This window comes from Perca fluviatilis, chromosome 5 (genome assembly GCF_010015445.1).
Source record: "Perca fluviatilis chromosome 5, GENO_Pfluv_1.0, whole genome shotgun sequence".
NCBI lineage: Eukaryota > Metazoa > Chordata > Actinopteri > Perciformes > Percidae > Perca > Perca fluviatilis.
The window spans coordinates 8220748-8247282 of NC_053116.1; the positions used below are offsets into that span (position 1 = coordinate 8220748).

Sequence of the window (26535 nt, forward strand, 5' to 3'; positions counted from 1 at the left end):
GGACAATTATTTAACTGGAAATGTGCTGTTTAAAGGGGAAATCTAGCTCTTTGGTAGAAACGTGACAAGGGGCTCCAAAGACACATTGGCTACTTTCTGTGAGCGGTCACAAGCCAAAAAGATGAAGTACTGGTTTCTTTAAAATACATTTTTTTAATAAGGTTATACAGTATCTCACAAAAGTGAGTAGGCCTACACCACTCACATTTTAGTAAATATTTCATTATATCTTTTAATGGGACAACACTGAAGAAATTACACTTTGCTACAATGTAAAGTATTAAGTGTACAGCTTGTATAACAGTGTAAATGTGCTGTCCCCTCAAAATAACTCAACACACAGCCATTAATGTCTAAACCGCTGGCAACAAAAGTGAGTACACCCCTATGTTAAATTCCTATAGAGGCAGGCAGATTTTTATTTTTAAAGGTCAGTTATTTCATGGATCCAGGATACTATGCATCCTGATAAAGTTCCCTAGGCCTTTGGAATTAAAATAGCCCCCCCACATCATCACATGCCCTTCACCATACCTAGAGATTGGCATGGGGTACTTTCCATAAGATCATCTCTCAATGCAAATCAAACCAGCTATTAGGCTAACCGACATACAACCATGCCAATCTCTAGGTATGGTGAAGGGTATGTGATGATATATTTTAATTCCAAATTCCAAAAATCCGGCTGCCTCTATGGGAATTTAACATAGGGGTGTACTCACTTTTGTTGCCAGCGGTTTAGACTAGATTAATGGCTGTGTGTTGAGTTATTTTGAGGGGACAGCACATTTACACTGCTATACAAGCTGTACACTTAATACTTTACATTGTAGCAAAGTGTCATTTCTTCAGTGTTGTCCCATTAAAAGATATAATGAAATATTTACTAAAATGTGAGGGGTGTACTCACTTTTGTGAGATAGGCTAGGCTACTGTATGTTTTCACTACAACCTTAACCTGAAAAGTTTACAGTAGGCTAACTACAGCGGTCAGTGGAGTAAAAAGTAACAAAGTGTAACGAGAGTATAGCAGGAAAAAGTAGCAAGTGCTTGTAGCCTACTGCGTTTGAGTAAAAGTAGGCCTACTTACTTTACACCACAGACATAGCCGATGCCGATAGCCTACGCACATAGGCTATCTGTTGACATTTACTTTGACTTTTTTGTTTGTTTTTTAGCCAGTTACACGTGTAGGCGTACACAATGTGGAGAATGTAACCCTGACACTGGTCTTGTCTTGTAGGCTACAGTCTACAGCCTGCATCGTGTCCTTATGAGATTGAGAGCCGCTTGACCTTCCGCTGAAAAAAAGCTCCCTCCGCGGGTTTCCACCGCGCATGTTTGTGCGTGCCTCGTGATGTAATACGGTTACACATTGATTTAATTGTAAGCGCAGCAGCATGCTCGAGTAAGGAGCTATTTACATATGGATTTTTTTTTTATAGAAAAAATCATCTGCTTTCATTCGGAGGTGAAGCCGATTTCAGCACCGGAGCTGTCCGAACGGATGACGGATGCTGCGACCGCGTGAACCGACGATGCTGAGCTGACTCTCTCTTCTCTCTCTCTCTCTCTCTCTCTCTCTCTCTCTCTCTCTCTCTCTCTCTCCCCTCTTCTGTCCCTCCTCGCTCCTCTCTCCTCCACACGCACAAAACGCTCTGTCATGGCGTCTTCCAACAATGTTACCCCCACCAACTGTAGCTGGTGGCCCATCTCAGCCATGGACGAAGACGGCAAAATCACAGACGGGGAGCAGTGCGAAGAACCGATGGCAGAGCCCAAACCCTTCAGTAAAGACAGGCTCGTTTTGTACCACTGGACTCAGTCTTTCACCTCCCAAAAGGTAAAAAAACCAACCAAAAAAAAAAACAGAGCAGAGCATAAAAATGGAGGTGGCTCCACGTCTCTTTGCATGATGCTACAGAGTGGAGCTCCCTGTGTTGGTTTGTTATGATCAAAACATGTTTTTTTGTGTGTGCATGTAATATTCCTGCACATACCCCCGGAATATGAATATGATCCTGCAGCTGGGCAGATCTCCCGTTTGACACGTTAGAAAAGCGCTGCATGCTGCTCATTTCCTCGACATATAGCTAGATGGATGGTCAATATTCTGTTTATTTACCACTGGCTAAATCACCCCTCATATCTCATCAGCTTCCACCTTTTCATTGAAATGCTGAAGCTGTTTTTGTCTCCTTAAAGCTGCTAAATGGGGCTACAACCTATGTGCTGCTCTGACACATGACATCCTAAATAATTGATTCAAATGATGTGCAAAACAAACCAAAGGCCATCTTCCCCCTTCTGCAGCCAAATCATACCATATGTTGTTGTTTTAAGGGCTTCTTTAAGTCTACCTTTGGTTACCTTTGGTAGACAGTAACCTGCACCTTTCCTGTTAAATGAACGTGTGATTAAATCAAGCCTTTCAAAAACTCTGAAAGCAGACACGATTCATTCACAGTAATAACCGGTATAAGGCTACAACATGTGGCGTTTTCGCTCTTATGTATAATCCACAGGGCTTTCCTTCACCAACAGCATGTATATTAAAGCGGCACTCCACCAGTATTACACACAAGTTCAATTTACTAGTCAAAGGGAGTACCGACTGCTCAGCCTGTGAACACATATCATGTATAATGTCTTCTGTGGCTCTGGAGGAGCTTTGTCAAGTCTGCCTGTGTATATTCCATAATGACATGCTATTTAGTAAGATGAAACAGAACGTGAGAGGTTTTAAGTAGCCTATTTCCGAAACCTTAGTATGAAACCAACAGTACATAAATCCCCTTGAGTTTGGCGGCACAGGTGCTCAGTGCACTGCTGGGTGCTGGGTTCGATCCCCCGGTCCGGGCCTTTCTGTGTGGAGTTTGCGGGTTCTTTCCGTGTTTGCGTGGGTTTCCTCTGGGTGCACGCAGCATGCTTCTACCAAGATCTAATTAATGTCTGTATGTGTAAAATGTACTAGGCAAATAAAGGATATATTATATCATTATACATTTTAGAAAACGGTGAGGGTGATTGATTCACTAAACAAGTAATTGGCAGATGGATTCATCTTTTATGACACACCATACGACAGGATTGGTTAAATATGCTTGTCATGAGAAGTGGCTCAATGCATGCACCATCGCTCCATATTGCCCCAGAACAGCCATGGCTCAGTCTCTATGAACTGAAGCATGGTGCTACTGTATATTCCTCTCTAACCACCTTGAGCTCAAGTCTCATGTCGGTACGTCACTTTCAAGGCTCGATTGTTGGCTCCTAGCCACTTGAGTCTGAGCTGCTGATTGTCTCTCAGCAGAGGGTAAACACCACGCTACCTGTCATGATTATCGCCTTAATCCTGGAGCTGGAGTAGCTGAAGTAACTTCGCAATCACGTGACACTGTGCTGTCAATGCACAGACTATTGGGCATGCACAGTAGTGGAAGAAGTATTCAGATCCTTGACTTAAGTAAAAGTACTAATACCACACTGTAACAATACCCTGTTACAGGTAAAAGTCCTGCATTGAAAATGTTACTTAAAAGTATGTAAGTATCATCAGGAAAATGTACTCAACATTTACTCAGTGCAGAATAATCCTCACATTTCAATGATCCAAACCGTTCTGGAAATCAACTGAATGCGTAATGGTCTAATCATTTCAGCTGGACTTGTAGGCCGTTATATTGTTGGCTAGTTTCATTTATAATAAACATTGTATTTTATAAACTGCATGTGTTTTGTGGGCGAAAATCTTAATGTGTAAAGTAACTAAAGCTGTCAGATGAATGTAGTGGAGTAAAAAGTACAATATTTCTCGCTGAAATGTAGCGGAGTAGAAGAAGAAAGTGGCATGAAAAGAAAAGAAGTAAGGTACAAGTACCTCAAATTTGTACTTTATTACAGTACTTGATTGAATGTACCAAGCGTGCATTTCTTTTTAGAAAAAAAAGCAGTCACAGCACTGAATTACTGATGTGTGTTTACAATGCTATGTGCCATTTGTTATTATGCAAGCTGATGTGCGCTTCAAATAGCATTTTGGGGATGGATTTTATGAGATTAAGAGGCCAAGCGCTAGGTTGTCCACTCCACCAGAATTGAACCAAATATTTTGGGCCTTTAATGTAACACAAATGCTCGCAATGTGATTGGTCAAAGTAGCTCAGCTGCACCTTGAAAGATAGTATTATATTTAGTCAATCTTGTGAGACTTGAAAACACTTCTTTTCTCTAAAAAAGACAACCTCCAGTTAACACTTTGGCAATGAGACACTCAAGGGACGATGATAAAGGAGTCCAACAGATCCACAGCCCTGTGAAGATAATATCGTCATCAGATGTTCAGGGGGATTATTGACAAGTCTGTGCATGCCTCATCCAGTTCCTGAAGAAAGAGGGGAAACTGAGCCATTGAATTTCTCCTGCACGCCATTTTCTGTATCCTTCTCTGTGTTTGTAATGCTTCACGACTAACTGCCACTGTAACTGTGCTCCCGTGGCCTGAAGTTTTGCCATGCGGTATGTTCATCTACCTCACATGAGTGATGTATTGTGAACACAGCAGATATGGTAAAGATAGAGACAGATGGAGCTCGATACCCCGGAGTAACAGCACATTTAGAGGGCAGCTTCACAGATCAATAGGGCGCTGGAAACCTTGAAGCCTGCAGGTTAGAGATTTACACTTTCAGTACACCGAGGCTGTAACACTCTGCTGTTTACTGTGTCCGTAGAGGGCAGTGTGCAATTATCTGCTCAGTCATTTGAGAGTTAGCAGCAATATAATTATGCATTAAAGCAACACCAAAGATTCTTTTGCACCTTAAAATAATGTTTCCAAAATCGTTTCATTGGTTCATCAACTCGTAACTCGGCACTTCTGCATTCGCTTTGCGGCCTCTGTCGGCTATAACCGCACTATGCAAGTTTGCCAGATCGGGTTCGAATGATAATGGTAATGGACAATTCCGCTTCCAACCTGTAGGGGGACCGAAGAGGAAAAGGGCTTTGGTGTTGCTTTAACAACTGATTTTTACCATAGGAAAATACAACAATGTAAAAATACTCTGCTGCGGGAGTCCTGCATTCAAAACCCTACTCAAGGACAAGCACAGACGAATTAGCAGTAAAAGTACTCATCCTGCGAAACCTTGTAGTACACTGTTGTAGGGTTATATGATGATATGAGGAAAATATCTAATTGCGATTATTGCTATTGTGATATGATTCACGATATTAGAGGGAATGATCTTTTTTTTATATCATTATTCAAATATAAATGGAAAAATATGAAAATAAAAGAAATTAATTGATTATAGTGTGAGTTTTGCAAGCATCTGTAAGAAACTAATATGTTTTCTCGTTAGTCTGTAGGATAAGAATTGGAGACCGTGACGCCTCTGCAGCACGACAATACTTCATTCAGAATGGTTTGAAACAAATTAATATATATAGATAACAAATATTGCGCCCCCCCTGTGATTTGGATATTGCATTGCATACTGGGATTTCGATAAAATTGCGATTAATTGTGCAGCCCTACATTATTGTTAATCCCAATGCAGCAATGTGTAAGCTGCATTTTACTGTTGAGGTGGAGCTTGTTTTAACTACTTTATACCAGGACCAAGGAAGTGCCAATTTGACATAGCAGCCAAACAGTGGAGATGGTGTTTTAAGCCCCCAAAGTCTCCTTCCAGGCAGCGCTGCAACCCTAACCTTAATAACCTTTAATTTCTGGTACTCTTTGAAACAGTTTTTACTTAAAAAAATACGCCACCGTTTGTTGAAATAGGGCTTATCACGGTCTACCCTGGCTGTAGATAGGCGAGCCAACACATTTTTTTGTCTCAGTGCAAGTAATTAGGTTGTTTTTTTTGTCTTTTGTTGGCTCACTTTTACTCACAACATGCTAACCGGCAACATAGGATTCCATTCACTACGCTAAGCTAACTAGTGACGGCGCTGCCGGTGTTGCACCGGACTAAAACAATGCATGCACAAAAAATGCGTTGGCCCACCTATCTACAGCTAGGGGGGACCATGATAAGCTCTATTTCAACAAACGGTGGCGTATCCCTCTAACCGAACATGTTTTTTTTTAAAGAGGTTCTTTAAGTGTTTTTATTTAGACAATATATATCCCCTTGTGCCAGTGCCCCTCGTAACGCCTATCCCAGGCGTTACGTTTTAACCCAAAAACCTAAGCTTAACCATAAGCCTAACCCTAACCATTGCCTAATCGACTTCAAGGCAGTGCTGCGACTTTGATCCATTCTGTCTGATAACATTAGGAAAGTCTAGAAGAGCGGCAGGATTGAATCATTGAATTCCCATTCAAGTTAGCAGAGCGCTAAAGAAGGAAGTAGCGGAGGTGGTCTCTAGTGTGCCTGCTCTGTGGGCTGCACAGTGCATGTGCCTCCCTTCTTTAAAACTCTGCACCCTCATTTAAAAGTTTCTACTGCTCTCAAAGGGTCACAAGGAAATCGTTCTGCTAAACAAATTAGTATTTATTCCTCTCTTTCTCTAATCTTAGCTTTTTTGTGATTTTTTTTTTACCTCTTTGGGCCTCAAGCTGTTATTTAAATGAAACCGTGTGAGAGGAACTGGAAACTGATTTTGTGTTGCTTTTAATGTCGAACAATGTGTTGTATTCTATAAGTTTACCTTTATAAGTTTATATGTTTTTAACTAAGTAAAACCTAAATATTTTAACTAGTAACCACAGCAGATTAATGTAGTGGAGTTAAAAGTACAATATTTCCCTCTGACCAGGCGGGTCTAGACCATTTCAAATTGGAGGGGCCAGGCTGGTGGCCACATGCGATTTTTGGGGTACCAAATATATTAAGCATTAAGCGTGACATACCACCAACCCTCCATAGGTTTGGTTCTACAATAGAATAACGATACACACATAACAACAAACACAAGAATACTCATTCAGTGTTAACCTACATTTTATTTATCACTGCACATGAATAATATCGCCTCTTCTCTTTGGGGATGAAGGTGGGGTTAAAAATGTATGAAAATATTTGCCACAGTTAGTGGGGCCAGAAGGGGGTCGTGCCTTAATATTACGTGGGCATTGGCCACTGGCCACCCAGAAACATAATACTCAAGAAAAATACCTCGAAATTGTGCATTTTTACCACTGTTAACAGCAAATGTGGTAGTAAAATGCAGACGTAGCCTAAGTTAGTGTATATAGTTAAGTAAGAGGAGTTTATTTTGTGCCTCCCAGGCAGCTGAATTACTTGGCATCATTACTAAGGAGTGACTAATATTATATAACTAACTCTTGAAGCAGCAGTGACTGTGTTATTGTGAGCTTAACCGAGGGACACCTCAGCAGTGCTGAGACTGGGACCTGAAACACTTGACAGTTTTATATCGAAATCCTTGATTTCGTGTGTAACAAAGTCACGCTGATGGAGATGTAAAAAGCTTTTTTTTTCTTCTGTTTCTTATTTGACTTTGCAGCTGCATTCATAGATTGGTTCCTGCTGTCCGATCGAGCGGCCCTGCTATAATTACTGTGCTTATGTTACTGAATCATTCAGTATTATTACATTACACCATGTCTGGCCGTGTTCGGTAAAAGCCCCATTTGGTCGTTCCTCCTAAGCAGCCAAATGTAGCACTTTATAGCCCAAGTGTCATCTCCCTTTCATTAATCTTATTCCCCGCTAACAACTCTCCGTGGACCTTGGCTTATCCTTCATCCCACGAGCAATGCATCCTGAAGGTTTTTGCTCAAACGTTAGCACGCCGTTAAGCATCTCATTATCCTGCCAGACCAAGCAAACGATTCAGATACGACAATTCATTCAGCACAACACAAACACGATAACTTGATCATGTCATAAACTGATAGCTGAAGCTATTAACCACCCTGCTTAGCTTTGGTATAATTCTAATCGCTCTTTTCAGCTACAGAAAAATCGGATTTGTTGTGCAATGATATTGTTTCGCTTCAGAGAAAATGGATCATCAGTCTTCCTCTTATTTTTCAGTTTCTCCATCTGGATAACGTCTTTAAAGCGTCACCCTGTGCATAAATGAAAAAAAAATGTGCCCAAACTTTTATTTGTCAGTTGTCAGTATTATTTCTTCGGTTTGACGCCCCTAGAACAAAAAGACGGACTAAATGAATGCCTTTCATTTCTCACCAGCTGTGTGTGTGTGTGTGTGTGTTTGTGATTGCAGGTCCGTCTCGTCATCAACGAGAAGGGTCTGGTGTGCGAGGAGAGGGATGTGAGCATGCCGCTGCAGGAGCACAAGGAGCCCTGGTTCATGAGGCTGAACCTGGGTGAGGAGGTGCCCGTCTTCCTCCACGGCGACACCATCATCAGTGACTACAACCAGATTATCGATTACCTGGAGAAAACCTTTGTGGGAGGTATGGTGCAGTGACAATGTGGTTCATTCATCTGATGCTGGTTCTTCTCTTCACGTTAACCTTTGATTTAAAAAACAAAACAAAACATGGAGCACAGACAGAGTCTTGCTTTGGGTGCTCTGGAGCAGCAAGTCATGGCAGGTCTGTCAAGCTTGGGTTTTTCTACATGCTGAAGGTGTGTGCATGGGGCTGTAGTAAGAGCAAAAGTTTGGAGGGTACTGTCTTTTTTCATCTTTCCAAAACCAAACTGTTGTGTGAATGCAGACAAAGGCAGGTTTAAACAGTTTATTAAAGGGGCGCTATGCAGTTTTGGCCATTTCTTCGCTTTTTGCTTCGCAGGTTTCTCTATAGAGCTCCCCCTACATCTTCAGAATAGATATTTGGCAGCTCCTGTGTTTACTTGTGTCTGACTCCTCTCTCGGTCAGTCTGCCGTTTCCTCTTTCTCTGTTCCTCCGACAATGCTTTCCTAGCTTTCTGCTTCTTTTCAGCCATGACGATAGTGTGCAGAACTCCATCGCTACCTTGTTAGCAGGTTCCTGAATGGGCGTATGTGTGCAGTCCTGTGAAGCAATTCATTACATCGCGTGATATCAGGTCTCGCGATGTAACGAATTTCGAACTTCCCGACGCTGAGGCCGGCGGCTCGCCAAAAGAGGCCGGAAATTGCAAGGGTGGTTTTTCCGCTCACAGGCGCAAGGGGGGAGCGAGACGACCACCATTCAACTCAAAAAAAGTCATATAACCATTCCAATGAGTCCAAAGCTGTTCAGTTAAGGTAAATTGAACAGCTTTCCCCTTTAAAAAAAAAAATTTAAAAAAAGGAGCAAAAGAGAACGGCAAAAATGGGGATTAACGGGGAAGCTGGGCGTGGAAGCAGGTAGCCGGCAGTCTGGGGCTGTGAGCGGGGATATCCAGGACCGAGGCTGGGGAGGCGGACAGGCAGGTGGAACTAGCTTGGCTTACTTGGCTTAAGAGGACAAAAGCAGGTAAACAGAAAAGACAAGGAGCAAAAAAAAAATGGATTTCCCACCTAGTCCGATACTTTATTATGACAATTCAGTATGATATTGGACAATATTTAGGTTATTTCGTAAGGGAAAAAACTTTTAAAAAACAGATTTTCGGGAAGTTGTGAATCAATTCTGAATCTCGAATGACAGGAATTGCGATTCTTACATGAATCGATTTTTTTTCCAACACCCCATAGCTTTCAAACAACTCATGGATCTAAAAATGAAAGCTCAAAATGGAATGCCTCTGTCTGAAATCAAGTGTGGTGTTTAGTGATGCATTTTGGGAAATGTACTTGCAATTGATTCATTTCCTACAAAACCATTAGACACACATTTGATCTCGGGGTTTTCGGGGGCAGATGCCTGGTTTGCTCTGTTGCTTACCATGAATACAAGGCTGCATTCTTCACCCAGTTGGTGAAGCTTGCGTAGCAAAGACAATTGGAAGCCATCACTTCGAGGCCATCTGTCGTCCTTGTACAGTGTGTGTACTGTGCTGTGAAACTCTATAAGTGGTTGCAGCAATGTCTTTGCAGCAATGTCACGGACATGAACTCTTCTGATTAGATCCGATGAAATTGGATGGATCTCTTGAGGGGGGGAACTTGTGGCAAATGACAGACAGCTACAAAACAGGAGAGAGAGAATTTAACAAATAAAGTAGGCAAAGATGTGTCAATATGTGCAATGTGCATCGTGAGACAGTGACTCAGATTCAGGCTTAACAGCCACTAATGTCATCCACTGTCTGCGCAGTTCCAAGAGTAAGCAAACGTTAAGAAGCATACACCGTATCCTGGATTCTCTGTGGGTGGCATGTCCTTTAGATCGGTCAGTTGAGATATTATGCCGTTATGTAATGTCCTGCGAGCCTCATACCAGTAAAGGCCTGAGGAATGCTGGCCAATAACTGGAGAACTCCCTTGTCTAAGGTTAGTGTGTGGTCACTGGTTGGGAGCAGCGGTGCTTGAAAGCTTTGCAGATGATGTGGTTCACTGCTTGGTCAGTAATAAAAGGCTAGAAGGCAGTAGCTGCCCCTGGTGTTTAATGTCCTGTTCTCTTTCAGACAGCTCTTTCCTTTTACCTGTTTGATAGTGTGCTGCATGCCGGTAACTGCATTCATTTATTTTGGAACAAGTTATTTTGAAAAAGTCTCGCATTGCCAGACCTTCCTCCACAGCGCTGCGGAGGAAGTTCTGGCTAGTCCACACAGCACTTCCATGATGGTTTATTGGAATTTCTTTAAACCAATCACAATCGTCTTGGGCGGAGCTAAGCGCCGGACGGAACAACGGTGTCTCTGCAAAATAGCCCCGGGAAGGAACTTGTTTTGGTGGAACGTGTGTACGTTCAAAAGTTGTTTTAGTCGTGCAACAGAAAACTCCGATTGGACAGATAGTCTAGCTAGCTGTCTGGATTTACCCTGCAGAGATCTGAGGAGCAGTTAACCATAGTCCTCAGAAATCCAACGGAGTTTAGAACGCCAACACAAAGAAAGAGGAAGGTGTGGGACATCAGGCCGAAATGAGGGACATCCGGCGGAATTTCTGGCGGCACCGGAGCAATCCCGGAAGTGGAACGTCGTCGATCTAGGCTGGTTTGAACTCGTATGGACATCGGCAGCTATAATGGATAGGGAATCCCTAATGAATGCTGGCAACGTGTGCTGCAGCTGGCCTGGAAAGTGCAGATGTCTCAGAAGAGACTCTTATACCGGTACTTAGACTACTTTACAGTGTTAGTGAGATGCAGCAGAGGGCTCTCACTGTGTGAAAAGTATTTGCCAACTAACAACCAGTAGCTCTTATATTCTGTAATGTGCATCACTGTCTCCAAGACAGTTTGAACTAGGGTTGCTCGATTATGGAAATCGTGATTATTTGACACGATTACTCATTGTCTTTTGGAAAGATGTTGTTTTTATTGAAGTTAAAAAACAGTGAAACAGCTTAACAAATCAACAGTGAAAACACCTTGAACTGTGAAATTTCTCTTAATACTTTCCCATTTGAAATTTTTTTTAAAAATTCAGAACACAAGACTCACAAAATGTAATGTGAAAAATAATCGTGTTTCTCGATCACCCTGTTTTTGTGATCATAAGGAACCGAAATCGTAATAGTAATTAAAATCGCACAGCCCTAATTTGAACACTGGGTTGCTCTTCAGTTAGTTGCTGATGTGATATTTCCCCCACAGTGCTGCAGCAGACCACCACAGAGGACCACTGCATGCGGCCCAGGTCAGCATGCAGGTCCTGGGACTGATTACTCAGCTCTCTGGAGCTGTGCCAGGTGCAGCTCCACCCCTCTGCAAGCTTCTCCGTCTGCCCAAACATCGTCAAGCAAGCAACTGACTATCTTTGTTTTGTCAGCGATGCCGCACCTGAGTCTGGCTTGCTGTCACCCTGCACACAGATAAAAGCTCAGCCTGCTCTGCTAACCGGTTTCATAATACTGAGTCCCCCCCCAGCCATGCAGCATGTCGCCAGCACAAGAATTAGGACAGTATAATATAAAACACTTGTTGAGGGAGTAGTTCAACATTTTGGACATTTTGGCATCTGTACAAAAACCAAAGTGTAAAAAGTATTTGTATCACGGCGTCTAGGTCGATAAGAAGATCGATACCACTCTCTTATCTGTCTGTTTAATATGTCATATAGAATATATACTTATGATAAAACAACTCCAGAACCACAAAAGACAGGAGTTATGGCGCCCGGGCAAGAAACAGTCCAGCAAAAAAAACAAAAAACTGTGAAACCACAAAGTGATGGTTTTACACTTTAGTTTTTGTTTGGATTAAACAGACAATATATGTGTTAATAAGTGAGCTTTAGAGTTGCTGGTAGGTGCATTTCATTACTTTTGGACAGAGACATGTTAGCTGGTCTCTACTGTTTCGAGTCAGGCTGGCCTTTGAAGCAAATTGAACACAACGGCCAAATGGTGGAATCACGTGATGCCCTCTGGCCCAAAAAGATTTTTCCCCAACAGACCTACTTTTGAGCGTCACAACCCCCTGCAAAATGACTCCTTTCAATGTCAGAATTTGATCCATTCGGTCCGATAACATTTGGAAAGTCTAGAAGAGCGGCACGATTAATCCCCATTCAAGTTAGCGTAGCGTTAAACAGGAAGTAGCTGGCTCGGCCGGCGGAGGTCTCTAGTGCGCCTGCTCTATGGGCCGCACAGTGAGGATGTAATGCCGATCATCCGGGTCATTTTTGGCTCCATGAAGGCTTCATGCACCACTGAGCAACTTTCATTGGAATGAACGGGGGCTCCGCCTCGAACGCTGTATCCGCTTCTTATACTGTAATACATCCATGTTTCAAGTCCTTCTGCTAAGCTTAGCTGCTGTCTGCAGCCTTATACTTAAAAATCAATTTTACTCATTAAGGTCAGATTACAGTTTTTCTCAATTGCTTTGGCACAATCGTTGAATGGCTATCAAACTTACAATCAAACTTTATGACTATTTATATAAACATGTGGTCAGTTGTTCACATGACTATAATCATTTATCATTGCCTTGGCACAAAATGTATTGAGTAAGCCTTGCAGATCAAAATAGTTAGCATTCAGTTGCTATTGAATCATATTACCCTCAAATGCAACTATACACATGTTCATTGTGTAAATCAGTACATGCTAAATAAAGCAACCAACAATCACAATAACCTGTCACACATACTGAATATTAGATACATGATAGTTATGTGGTATTGTTGTAAAAGTTGTCTTTGGCTGCGTCATTCCAAAAGATGTTCCCTCGTTGCATTGTAAGGTAGGATATCAGGTGTGATGTCGAAAAAATGTTGAGGCCAGACAGAGAGGAGAGATTGGATGACCCTTGAGGTTGATACATTTGCAACATATTTTCTTTTTTTTACAGTATTTCCTGATAATGTTGCTGCAGTCATTTTTCTGTACAAGCTTTCTTTATGTTTTCACAGTTGGCTGGTGTGTGTACATACAATGAGGAAGTATAGTGTGTGCCATGGCTGACATCAATACTATTCAGCTGCCTAAATATACAATGTTAGCAACTAGACAATATTACAGAGTTGTTAACTATCACCCTTTCAGAGTACACTGTCATGTCACAAGATGCATTTTGACTGTCATGGTCTAAGCAAGGAACAGTTTGTTGTGATGAGAATGATTTATTCATTGACAGATTTATTTACATTTGAAACAGGAGTTAATTATTTTGACTGAGTAATCACCTTTTGGAGGTCACATAGAGTGATGTGCTGAATGTATGTGTGGTGTGAGGATTGTACTTAGAATTTTGACAATTGTAAGTTTGTTTCAGTAAATGTGCTAAAGCGATTGAGAAAAACTGTATTAGTGATGATAGATATATAGTTAAATAGATAGATAGATCGATGGTTAGATAGATACAGTAGATATATATAGATATATAGATAGATATATAGATAGATAGTTAGATATATAGATAGATAGATAGATAGATAGATAGATAGATAGATAGATAGATAGATAGATAGAGAGGTAGATAGATAGATAGTTAGATATATAGATAGATAGATATATAGATAGATTGATAGATAGATAGATAGATAGATAGATAGATAGATAGATAGAGGGTAGATAGATAGATAGTTAGATATATAGATAGATAGATATATAGATAGATTGATATATAGATAGTTAGATAGATAGATAGATAGATAGTTAGATAGATAGGTAGATAGATAGGTAGATAGGTAGATAGATAGATAGATAGGTAGAGAGGTAGAGCGGTAGATAGATAGTTAGATATATAGATAGATAGATAGTTAGATAGATAGATAGATAGATAGATAGATAGATAGATAGATAGATAGATAGTTAGATATATAGGTAGGTAGATAGATAGATAGATAGATAGGTAGGTAGGTAGATAGGTAGGTAGGTAGGTAGGTAGGTAGGTAGGTAGGGAGTACACAAACACTAAATTAAAAATAACAGTGCAGGGAATCAATCAAACATCAAAACACAATCAAATATCAAAACACTAGTACTAATATGCAGAGTGTATTCATCTTCTCATCCAACTCCCTGCAAGAAAGCAAATAAGCACATTTTCCAAAATATCGAACTATTCCTTTAACCTGAGCAACAGCAGATAAATAGAGCAGCGGGTCAACCAGCTTACACTGTAGCCTGATGGACCTGTGTGTGTTCTGAAGCTGTGGCCTCGTCTTACTGAGCATATATTGTGTTTCTCTTCACCTGGATTGTGCTTGGAGTCATACCTTCAGCTCATGGGGTGTTTTTAGTTTAAACCCGTTTACTTTTCCACTCTACGTAAATTCTCAGAAGCCTGTAAGTCTCCAGGAGATGACTTTCAGACTGCCTGGCTATTGTTTAAATGTCAGGCTTTGTGAAACGTGACTGCTGGTGTGTTGCAGAGAGCGAGAGGTGTCATCTGTTACCAGGTTACCGTGCCGCGTGCCGTTGTCTACCTGACAGCTGAAGCAGGAGAATTGCGTTATTTTCGGGGGAATTAAATGCAGGTTTAACACTGGTTGCTTAGAAACCTCAGGTGTTCTGGAAAGTTTATGAAAATATACCAGGAAAAAGACCAACTGTGCTGGCTTTATTTACACTGCATACATGTCTTTTTCTGAGCCTGTGTTTTCTCCTCAGAGAGCCGTGCCGAGCTTCTGAGCCACATTTGGGTATTTTCTCTGTATTGCTTGTTTTCACATCCATGTCTCGCCCGCAGACGCGGTGGCTCAGCTGGTCCCTGATGCAGATTCGCCTCTCCGCGATCGAGTGCAGCAGTACCGTCAGCTACTGGATGGTCTGCCCATGGACGCTTACACACACGGCTGCATCCTCCATCCGGAGCTCACCACCGACTCTATGATCCCAAAGTACGCCACCGCAGAAATACGTAGTAAGTGACGCCACCTAACCGTTGTGTGTAGGCAGGAGTGTTTATAATTCTGCATTAAGTAGAAGAAGAACAGGGCAGATGTTTTGTATTTAAATATATATACAAAACATATATATATATATATAGTAAGAAATATACATAAAGATATAAGGTGCTGCAAATAAAGTAGCAAATTAAAATCAACATAAAAACTTCTCCGTGAACCATCACCTTATCGTGGTGGAGAGGTTTGTGTGTCTCTGTGAACCTGAGGGCTGTGTTGTCTGGAGCTTTGTGCTCCTGGTAGGGTCTCCCAAGGCAAAGTGGTCTCAGGTGAGGGGCCAGACAAAGAATGGTTCAAAAACCCCAATGGAAAAACAAGGTAGAAATGGAGTGACCCTGCCCGGAGGAAGCCCGGGGCCCCCGTTTGGAGCCAGGCCCAGACGGGCGGGCTCGTCGGGCGCAGGCCTGGTGGCCGGGTTTTGCCACGGAGGCCGGCCGGGGAGCCCGAAATTCTCCCCCCCCTTTTTCCCCCCCCCCCCCCCCCCCGGGGGGAACAAAAAACCGCGTCGGGTGCGCTGCCACATGGGTGGCAGTGAAGGTCAGGGGCCTCGACGGACCAGACCCGGGCAGCAGACGCTGGCTCTGGGGACTGGAACGTCACCTCTCTGTGGGGAAGGAGCCGGAACTGGTGCGGGAGGTGGAGCGCGTACCGGTTAGATCTGGTGTTGCTTACCTTTACGCACAGTCTCGGTTCTGGAACCGTACTCCTGGATAGGGGTTGGACTCTTTTCTTCTCCGGAGTTGCTCAGGGTGTGCGGCGCCCGGGCGGGTGTGGGGGATACTAACAAGCCCCCGGCTGAGCCGCTACGTTGGAGTTTACCCCGGTGGACGAGAGGGTCGCCTCCCCTACGCTGCGGGTTGTGGGGAAAAACTCTGACTGTTGTTTGTGCATATGCACCAAACAGGAGTTCGGAGTATTCGGCCTTTTTTAGAGACCTTGAGGGGAGTCCTGCATGGGGCGCCAGTGGGGGACTCCATTGTTCTGCTGGGGGACTTTCACGCACACGTGGGCAATGATGGAGACACCTGGGAGGCGTGATTGGGAGGAACGGCCTCCCTGATCTAAACCAGAGTGGTTGTTTGTTGTTGGACTTCTGTGCTAGTCATGGATTGTCTATAACGAACACCATGTTCGAACATAGGGATGCTCATAAGTGTACCTGGTACCAGAGCACCCTAGGCGAAGGTCAATGATCGATTTTATAATCGTTTCATCTGATCTGAGGCCGTATGTTTTGGACACTCCGGGTGAAGAGAGGGGCAGAGCTGTCAAACCGATCACCATCTGGTGGTGAGTTGGGTCAGGGGTGGGGAAGACTCTGGACAGACCTGGTAAGCCCAAACGTGTAGTGCGGGTAAATTGGGAACGTCTGAGGAGGCCCTGTCCAACGGACTTTCAACTCGCACCTCCGGGCGGAGCTTTCGTGCATCCTGCTGTGGAGGCTGGGGGCATTGAACCCGAGTGGACAATGTTCAAAGTTTCCATTGCTGAAGCTGCGCGGGGAGCTGTGGTCTTAGGGTCTTAGGTGCCTCAAGGGGCGGTAACCCACGAACACCGTGGGTGGACACGCGGGGTCAGGGAAGCCGTCCGACTGAAGAAGGAGTCTTTCTGGTATATGTTATCCCAGAGGACTCCGGAGGCAGTTGCAGGGGACCAAAGGGGCCGGGCGTGCAGCCTCTGCCGTGAAAGAGGCAAAGCAGCGGGTGTTGGAGAAGTTTGGAGAAGACATGGAGAAGGACTTTCGGTCGGCACCAAAGTGCTTCTGGAAAACTGTTCGCCACCTCAGGAGGGGAAGGGGAACCATCCAAGCTGTGTACAGTAAGGATGGGACACTGTTGACCTCAACTGAGGAGGTAATAGGGCGGTGGAAGGAGCATTTTGAGGAACTCCTGAATCCGACTAATATGCCCTCTATGTTAGAGGCAGAGCTGGAGGATGACGGGGGATTGTCGTTGATTTCCGGGCGGAAGTCACTGATGTAGTCAAACAACTCCACAGTGGCAAAGCCCGGCGGGATTGATGAGATCAGTCCAGAAATGCTCAAGGCTCTGGGTGTGGAGGGGCTGTCCTGGTTGACACGTCTTCTTCAACATTGCGTGGAAGTCTGGAACAGTGCCAAAGGAGTGGCAGACTGGGGTGGTGGTTCCCCTTTTTAAAAAGGGGGACCAGAGGGTGTGTGCCAATAACAGGGGTATCACACTTCTCAGCCTCCCTGGTAAAGTCTACCTCCAAGGTGCTGGAAAGGAGGGTTCGGCCGATTAGCCGAACCTCAGGTTGAGGAGGAACAATGCGGATTCCGTCCTGGCTGCGTGGAACAACGGACCAGCTCTTCACTCTCGCAGGGATCCTGGAGGGGGCCTGGGAGTATGCCCAACCGGTCTACATGTGTTTTGTGGATTTGGAGAAGGCGTATGACCGGGTCCCCCCGGGAGATACTGTGGGAGGTGCTGGGGGAGTATGGGGTGAGGGGTCTCTACTCAGGGCCATCCAATCTCTGTACCGACCAAAGTGAGAGCTGTGTCCGGGTTCTCGGCAGTAAGTCGGACTCGTTTCAGGTGAGGGTTGGCCTCCGCCAGGGCCGCGCTTTGTCACCAATCCTGTTTGTAATATTTATGGACAGGATATCGAGGCGTAGTCGGGGTGGGGAGGGGTTGCAGTTCGGTGGGCTGGGGATCTCATCGCTGCTTTTTGCAGATGATGTGGTCCTGATGGCATCATCGGCCTGCGACCTTCAGCACTCACTGGATCGGTTCGCAGCCGAGTGTGAAGCGGTTGGGATGAGGATCAGCACCTCTAAATCGGAGGCCATGGTTCTCAGCAGGAAACCGATGGAATGCCTTCTCCAGGTAGGGAATGAGTCCTTACCCCAAGTGAAGGAGTTCAAGTACCTTGGGGTTTTGTTCGCAGTGAGGGGATAATGGAGCCGGGAGATTGGTCGGAGAATCGGCGAGCGCGGGTGCGGTATTACATTCCATCTATCGCACCGTTGTGACGAAAAGAGAGCTGAGCCAGAAGGCAAAGCTCTCGATCTACCGGCAGTTTTCGTTCCTACCCTCACCTATGGTCATGAAGGCTGGGTCATGACCGAAAGAAAGAACGAGATCCAGGGTACAAGCGGCGAAATGGGTTTCCTCAGGAGGGGTGGCGGCGTCCCCTTAGAGATAGGGTGAGAAGCTCAGTCATCCGTGAGGAGCTCGGAGTAGAGCCGCTGCTCCTTTGCGTCGAAAGGAGCCAGTTGAGGTGGTTCGGGCATCTGGTAAGGATGCCCCCTGGGCGCCTCCCTAGGGAGGTGTTCCAGGCACGTCCAGCTGGGAGGAGGCCTCGGGGAAGACCCAGGACTAGGTGGAGGGATTATATCTCCAACCTGGCCTGGGAACGCCTCGGGATCCCCCAGTCGGAGCTGGTTAATGTTGCTCGGGAAAGGGAAGTTTGGGGTCCCCTGCTGGAGCTGCTCCCCCCGCGACCCGACACCGGATAAGTGGACGAAGATGGATGGATGGATGGATGGATAAAAATAACAAATAATGTTTAACGACCAATCAAATGGGCATGTAAAATCAGGGGAATGCTGGCCAATGAGAGTATTTCTTAAACGGATGTTTAACATTCTACTTTCTTGGCGTCTAATTGCACTTCAGTCATTGAACAGATTAAACAATTTATAACATGTTAATTAGTGAGCTAAGAGTACTAGATGTTGCCGACTCAGCGAGCTTGAGTTCGTCGGGCAGGTCGTTCCAGAGCCTGTTGGGCCCTGACTGCTAAAACTGACCCGGTTTTAAGTAGAGATGTTCTGGTACCGATACCGGTATCAGAAAAGCCTCCGATAGTGCCTAAAATGCTGGTCCCGGTATCGGAAAGTACTGGAGTTCATGCATTGATCAGATAGAACTTTATTTAGCCGAGAAGAAAATTTACTTTAAAGCTATAGTGCGTAGTTTCTGTTGCCCCCATGAGGAATTCTAAGTAATGACAACAACACTGTCGGCGCGTCCACATGATACAAGCCTTCCGTGACCGCGCACACCCCCCCTACCACTCCTCCACACAGTTGCTAGTAGCCAAGGAGGACACGGAAGATTAAAAAAAACCATAATGGACTCTTCAGAAGAGGTGATTATCTTCACTCGAGTTTCTGCGCACGAAAGTCGCCGGACGCCACAACCTTCTGAACATAGTCATAATGAGAAATCAGGGAGAGTTGTTTGGAGCCGATAGTCTTGATTAACTTTGTAGCAACTCATTTGGCAACGGCTTGAATGTAACAGGCGTTCATTAATATCAAAAAGTTACGCACTAAAGCTTTAAAGTAGTTCATTGATGTTCTTTTTCCGTTCTTTTTACGTCCCATCAAACTGGATAATAATAAGTTCTGTGGCATTCATTGTTTGTGTTTGTTCATGTTTCACAAAGAGTTTAACCTGAACCAGGAACCGAACAACAATGATAGCAATCATATCCCATCCATAAAGGGTTAGTAGTACACAGCTGTTAAAACATAATACAATGTATGACACACTGGTATCGGATCGGTACTCGGTATCGTCCAATACGCAAGTTCAGCTATCGGAATTGGTATCGGGAAGCAAAAAATGGTATCGAACCATCTCTTGTTTTACCTTGGGACTCTGTTACAGATTAAAGACCTCTGCCCAATCATCTCAACCTCGGCACAGCAAAGCTGCAAGTATAATAAAAAAAATTTAAAATAAAATCAAACTTAGCCTAACAGGGGCTGGACCTTTCTCATCAGTCAGGAACTCTTGGAGAGTCCTGCTTTACTCAGGAGGGTCCATCCTGCCCAAACCATTGTTGCTAAAAAAAGACCCACAGTATAAAGACCGATGATTGTCTCAGAGCCACGAACTGACCGACTTTAAACTAGCAACTGAAAAACTAGCAACTTCTAGCAACTGAATCCCGTCAAGTGTGTATAAAAAGGCACACAGAGTTTACAGATTCACCTCGTATTGTGCAGTGATGCAGCAGGATTGAATGTGACAATGTGTTCTGCTGCATTTCACAATGCATGTTCACACATGTTTGATATGTGTGTGTTAGCAATATATCTTTTATAAATTAAATTCCATTCTCATCATCTCTCATGTAACTAACTGCATTTACTCAAGTACCGTACTTTGGTAGTCTTCCCATTTGATGCTGCTTATACTTCTACTCCACTACATGTATCTGATAATATTAGTTACTAGTTACTTTGCAGATTCAGATTATTAATACAAAATATAAATCAACTAATAAATAATAATACATCGTTATAGATAGGATAGAATCATAATCCAGTAACATACATTATTCAGGAAATGTACTTTTGGTACTTTGGACAAGATAAAAACTAGATGCGGTTTGTGTTTTGCCCCATTTTCTGTGTGTATTTCTGTTTGTGATATGCAATATAACTAGATTTCAGTGTTTTGCACTCATTGTTGTGAATATTTACAAGCTCTCGAGGTGAATGAGCTTCAACTTTGGAACCAACTAGTCTCCTAAAGCAAAAACACTCCTTGCAGAATTTATGTGCACGGCTCGATTAGCATACTGTGTGTAGTTTGCCGCTACTCCATATCAAGGAACCCTCAACGCAGCACTTTGTAGTGATGCCATGGATTATACATCCCAACAGCTGATACCAGGCCTCTGTAGCGCTCTTTCCATCAGGTCATTAGTCTCGGCTTGTAAATCCCATCCAATCTATAAAACCAACCTGATGGAGTATTTAACGGAAAGCATCTGTGATTTTATAATGTGCTCAACCACTTCGGTTTGTTTTACATTGAATCATGTATCACTCTACTATTAAATCAGTCTTGTCAGATGTCAAATGTATTCCTATGCTGCAGACTGAAGGTATAATCCACACGGAAGTATTTTAATACTTCAGGGTTCATCTTGTTCTTGTTCTTATTCCGTAGATTAATGATAACATGTAAAAAACACACTTGGTCTCATATTTGCAGTGCAGCAACAGTAAATACTGATAATAAATATACTAAATAAACTAGAAGAGGACTCCTATCTCACAGTGTTAATGCAGTGTGAAATTTTACCAGTCGGGAACTGGAACATTTTTCTGATTATTCCGACTGTGAAAATCAATGTTGTCATAATCAATAGATCAATAGACTGTGTGTGTGTGTGTGTGTGTGTGTTCAGGACACCTGGCCAACGCTGCGACAGAGCTGATGAAGTTGGACCATGAGGAGCCTCAGCTGACAGAACCGTACCTGTCAAAGCAGAAGAAGCTCATGGTGAGTTTCATGTGTTCATTAACGTGATTAAAATGCATTAATTTATTCCACGTCCTCGTTATGTATTGTAATGTTGTGTACAAGGGAGATGTAACGCTCATTAAACTGAATCCCATAATTTTTTACCTGAAATGTCCATTCATTTATCCATGACTAATGATGGAATTAAGTTATTTCAATGGGACTTAAGGGGGAAATAATGGTTTGTAATAATGAACCCAAAACATTAGCCCAAACCAGGGCTTTAATCCCTTAAATGTCATTCATTTGCACCTGAAAATAGTTCTGACCCATGAACAGTACAGGAGCACAGACATATAATAAAGGAGATAGTATTTGGACAGCTCTGTTGGCTTATTTACCTCCTGAATATTGGGTGATAGACAAACCCACCACAAGTCAAATTTGTCTTTATTAGGTTTTAACACTGACAGATAATTGAATTCCCAAGTCTGTAGCTGATGGAAATTTCATCATGAACAGCCTTCAGCAGTTGCCTCTTATTACTAAAGAGCTGAAAAAAGGAAAGGGACGCTCTGCAGCGTGCACAATCTGTAACACTGTACCTTTGCCCTGAATACAGCTCAGAGAGAAATACATCCCCGCACACTGATTTAAACAGCTGGTTCACCAGGGCTGTGTAAACGAAATGTGAGGCTTTGAATCGATGAGGCAGAGCTGAGTGTGTGTCAGCATGGTTAGCTCCGGGCATGGCAGTGTGTTGATTGGGTGATTGATCCTCCACTTTGACCAGACTGAAATATCTCAACAACTATACACTGGGAAATCAGCAAAGCGTTACAATGCTCTCTGGCTGTTTGAGCCTTTTCTTCAGACTTTCCGTAAATCTTCAGACTTTTCTTAAAGGTCCTATGGCATGCTGCTTTTTGGATGCTTTTATATAGACCTTAGTGGTCCCCTAATACTGTATCTGAAGTCTCTTTTATATAGACCTTAGTGGTCCCCTAATACTGTATCTGAAGTCTCTTTTATATAGACCTTAGTGGTCCCCTAATACTGTATCTGAAGTCTCCTTTATATAGGCCTTAGTGGTCCTCTAATACTGTATCTGAAGTCTCTTTTATATAGACCTTAGTGGTCCCCTAATACTGTATCTGAAGTCTCTTTTATATAGACCTTAGTGGTCCTCTAATACTGTATCTGAAGTCTCTTTTATATAGGCCTTAGTGGTCAACCAAAATACTGTATCTGAAGTCTCTTTTATATAGACCTTAGTGGTCCTCTAATACTGTATCTGAAGTCTCTTTTATATAGGCCTTAGTGGTCCCCTAATACTGTATCTGAAGTCTCTTTTATATAGGCCTTAGTGGTCAACCAAAATACTGTATCTGAAGTCTCTTTTATATAGACCTTAGTGGTCCCCTAATACTGTATCTGAAGTCTCTTTTATATAGGCCTTAGTGGTCCCCTAATACTGTATCTGAAGTCTCTTTTATATAGACCTTAGTGGTCCTCTAATACTGTATCTGAAGTCTCTTTTATATAGGCCTTAGTGGTCCCCTAATACTGTATCTGAAGTCTCTTTTATATAGACCTTAGTGGTCCTCTAATACTGTATCTGAAGTCTCTTTTATATAGGCCTTAGTGGTCAACCAAAATACTGTATCTGAAGTCTCTTTTATATAGACCTTAGTGGTCCTCTAATACTGTATCTGAAGTCTCTTTTATATAGGCCTTAGTGGTCCCCTAATACTGTATCTGAAGTCTCTTTTATATAGGCCTTAGTGGTCAACCAAAATACTGTATCTGAAGTCTCTTTTATATAGACCTTAGTGGTCCCCTAATACTGTATCTGAAGTCTCTTTTATATAGGCCTTAGTGGTCCCCTAATACTGTATCTGAAGTCTCTTTCCCGAAATTCAGCCTTGGTGCAGAATTACAGCCACTAGAGCCAGTCCCACAATGAGCTTTCTTTAGTATGTGCCATTTCTGTGTCTGTAGCTTTAAATGCTATTGAGGAGGAGGGGGGAGGGGGGTATGGCCTTGACCATTTGCCTTGCTTGTTTGCAAGCATGATGTCTCTCTCTTTCTCAGAGAAAGGGGAGGTAATCTTGCTCCTTATGACCTCATAAGGAGCAAGATTCCAGATCGGCCCATCTGAGCTTTCATTTTCTCAAAGACAGAGCAGGATACCCAGGGCTCGGTTTACACCTATCACCATTTCTAGCCACTGGGGGACCATAGGCAGGCTGGGGGAACTCATATTAATGATAAAAAAATCTCATAAAGTGACATTTTCATGCCATTGGACCTTTAAGGGAAATAGTAGTAGGGAAGTATAACCTTGTGGCTGAAAACTCTTAGGGCACGGTCGGTCACACATGCACAATTGCAGGTGACTTGATGTCTTACACATGAGCATTTAATGATCTTGATCAAGGAGATTAGGGTAGACAGACAGATGCATATATCTCTAGCCCCAGCTGTCAAGTTTGTGTTATGCCAAGATATTGATGGCACTGAAAACTAAAGACGGTCACCTTAAAGCTAGAGTGTAGTTTATGTCTCCCCCATGAGGAACTCTAAGTAATGACAACAAACGGAGCCAAGGAGGACAGAAAATGTAATCGTCTTTGCTCGATTTTCTGCGCGTGAAAGTCGGCGGACGACACCATTTTCTGAACATAGCCATACTGAAAAACACAGAGAGAGTTTTGTGGAGCTGATAGTCTTGATTAGCTTTGTATCAACTAATTTGGCAATGCTTTAATGTAATGGACGTTTATTGATATTTAAGTAATATAATAATAAAGTTATGCTCTAAAGCTTCAAGCCTAGCTCCGGGACGCGTGAGAAACTGTGGCAGGCCCCTTTAGCCTGTTTCCTCCGCCCTCCAAAAGGAGACAGTCCTGAAAAAAAAAAAACATTCCCTTATCATGCAGCTGTCTAGACTTTCTAAATCTGTAGAAAGACAAACATCTTCATGAATGATGAGGTTTGGTTATTAGAGACCAAATATTGACCAAATATTCTCTTCCCCTGACCTGTGACCTATGAATGACCTAAAGAAGCCTAAAACGTTGGTGGAAAATCTTTCAAACTGACCTTTGTCGATCAAAAAAACAGACCGATTCAGCAACTGCACGGCCTGTTTCTCGCTTAAAATGTTTTCAGAAACACGTTTCGGTGAACTATTTTGGTAAAATACGAGATCGTATTCTGAACGAGCCGCCCTAAATGGCCGGCTTTGAAATTCGGGAGAAGCCAGACCCCTGTGACGCGTTCGTTTTTTGGGCGACAATACAGATTAGCGCCGCCTGCTGTTATGGAAATGTATTACGTCTCGCACACGCACAGAACGTACGCTCATGTCGGCGTGACTTCGGCGTGTTCCGAGGCACTTTTTTGACCTCAAGGGGGGGGGCTGATCAGTCCGACGGTCGGCCGTCGGGTTGGTGTGTCAGGGCCTTTATCTGTCTGTGTTATTTTGTGTCATTCTGTTACGTTCGTACTTTCGTTTTTCTGTAAGCGCGCTGTCCATAATGTACAGTGTTGTGATTAGGAATTTGCTCTTGGGGACAATAAAGTATAAAGTCTAAAGTCTAGTGCAGCTGTGTAGCCAATATTATACAATATCATCTCCTCCATCTTGGCTCACTGAGAAAACTACAGCCAATGACAAGCCAAGTGGGGTCAACCACACACACTTCTTTGCTAGTCAACATTCACCAAAGTTGAATTCCACATCAGTTATTTATCTATTTTTTTGTTTTTATTAACATGGGTACTGTACTGGGGGAGTCTTACATACTTTTGTGTTTAACCATTTTGAATTTTTTCCATTTTGAATTTAGGATTTCCCAGGTGTGCATGCTGGTTTGCCTCTTCCAGTATTATTTTTTTTTAAACCCCTTCTTAAATGATTGTCAGGCAAAAATCTTGGACCATGATAACGTCAATTACCTGAAGAAAATTCTGGGGGAGTTAGCCATGGTTCTAGATCAAGTGGAGGCTGAGCTGGAGAAAAGAAAACTAGAGTATCAAGGTATGAATCATGACTATCTTTTATCGTAACAGAACCATATTCCAAATATTTCCAACAATGTCTGTGTATTTTTAAGTTTTTTTGTCTTCTTTTCCTTCCCTTGCAGGTCAAAAGTGTGAGTTGTGGCTATGTGGACCTGAATTTACACTAGCTGACGTCTGCCTCGGAGCCTTGTTGCACAGGCTCAAGTTCTTGGGACTTTCTAAGAAATACTGGGAGGACGGCAGCCGACCCAACCTGCAGTCCTTTTTTGTGCGTGTGCAAAAACGCTACGCTTTCCGCAGGGTCTTGGGCGACATCCACACGACCCTTCTGTCGGCGGTCCTACCCAACGCCTTCCGGATGGTAAAAAAGAAGCCACCGTCCTTCTTCGGGGCCTCTTTTCTCATGGGCTCGCTGGGAGGGATGGGCTACTTTGCCTACTGGTATTTAAAAAAGAAATACATGTAGTGAATGCCGTCTTGTTGCGTTAAATGTCTGTGTATTTGTGTGATGTTTCAACTTTTCTGTAATGTTTTATGACTGCAGGAAAACATAATGAATCTATATAGAGAACACTATTACTTACCTGGGTGAACAAAGAATATTAAAACATTCCGTGATAAGAAATTCTTGACAGCACATTTTCTGGTAATCAACGCCTTCATCGGGTTTAATTTCTGGCAACTTGCGGCCGGCAAGTCCTTGTTTAACTTTTTGTTGGAGGCATGCATCGGGTCTTCTTGTGCAGAAAACTTAAAGAAGAAGAAACCCAGACAAAATGTTAAATACAGTACCACCAAACGGGTTAACTGACCTTCGCATGCCACTATTATAGTCATAACTCATAGCTGCTCTTCGCTCCTACACCAGCCTGAGGTTTAAACCAGTAAAAACCACAGGAAAA

The 26535-nt window shown here is 43.2% G+C and overlaps 1 protein-coding gene across 1 annotated transcript; it reads left to right on the forward strand.

Annotated features, from left to right (window-relative positions):
• Positions 1-1290: 1290 nt before the first annotated feature.
• gdap1l1 (ganglioside induced differentiation associated protein 1-like 1) lies at positions 1291-26258 on the forward strand. The gene is made up of 6 exons (XM_039800966.1): positions 1291-1843; positions 8212-8404; positions 15161-15334; positions 21549-21643; positions 25535-25649; positions 25756-26258. Exons 1-6 carry the CDS (start codon positions 1664-1666, stop codon positions 26097-26099), a joined length of 1101 nt encoding a protein of 366 aa, XP_039656900.1. The 5' UTR covers positions 1291-1663; the 3' UTR covers positions 26100-26258.
• Positions 26259-26535: the final 277 nt, after the last annotated feature.

Excerpts from the sequence above, each read along its gene's own strand:
- gdap1l1 (XM_039800966.1), top strand. The coding sequence starts at position 1,664 with ATGGCGTCTTCCAACAATGTTACCCCCACCAACTGTAGCTGGTGGCCC. Across the intron at positions 21,644-25,534 it reads CAAAGCAGAAGAAGCTCATG|GCAAAAATCTTGGACCATGA; the intron begins GTGAGTTTCATG and ends AATGATTGTCAG. Across the intron at positions 25,650-25,755 it reads AAGAAAACTAGAGTATCAAG|GTCAAAAGTGTGAGTTGTGG; the intron begins GTATGAATCATG and ends CTTCCCTTGCAG.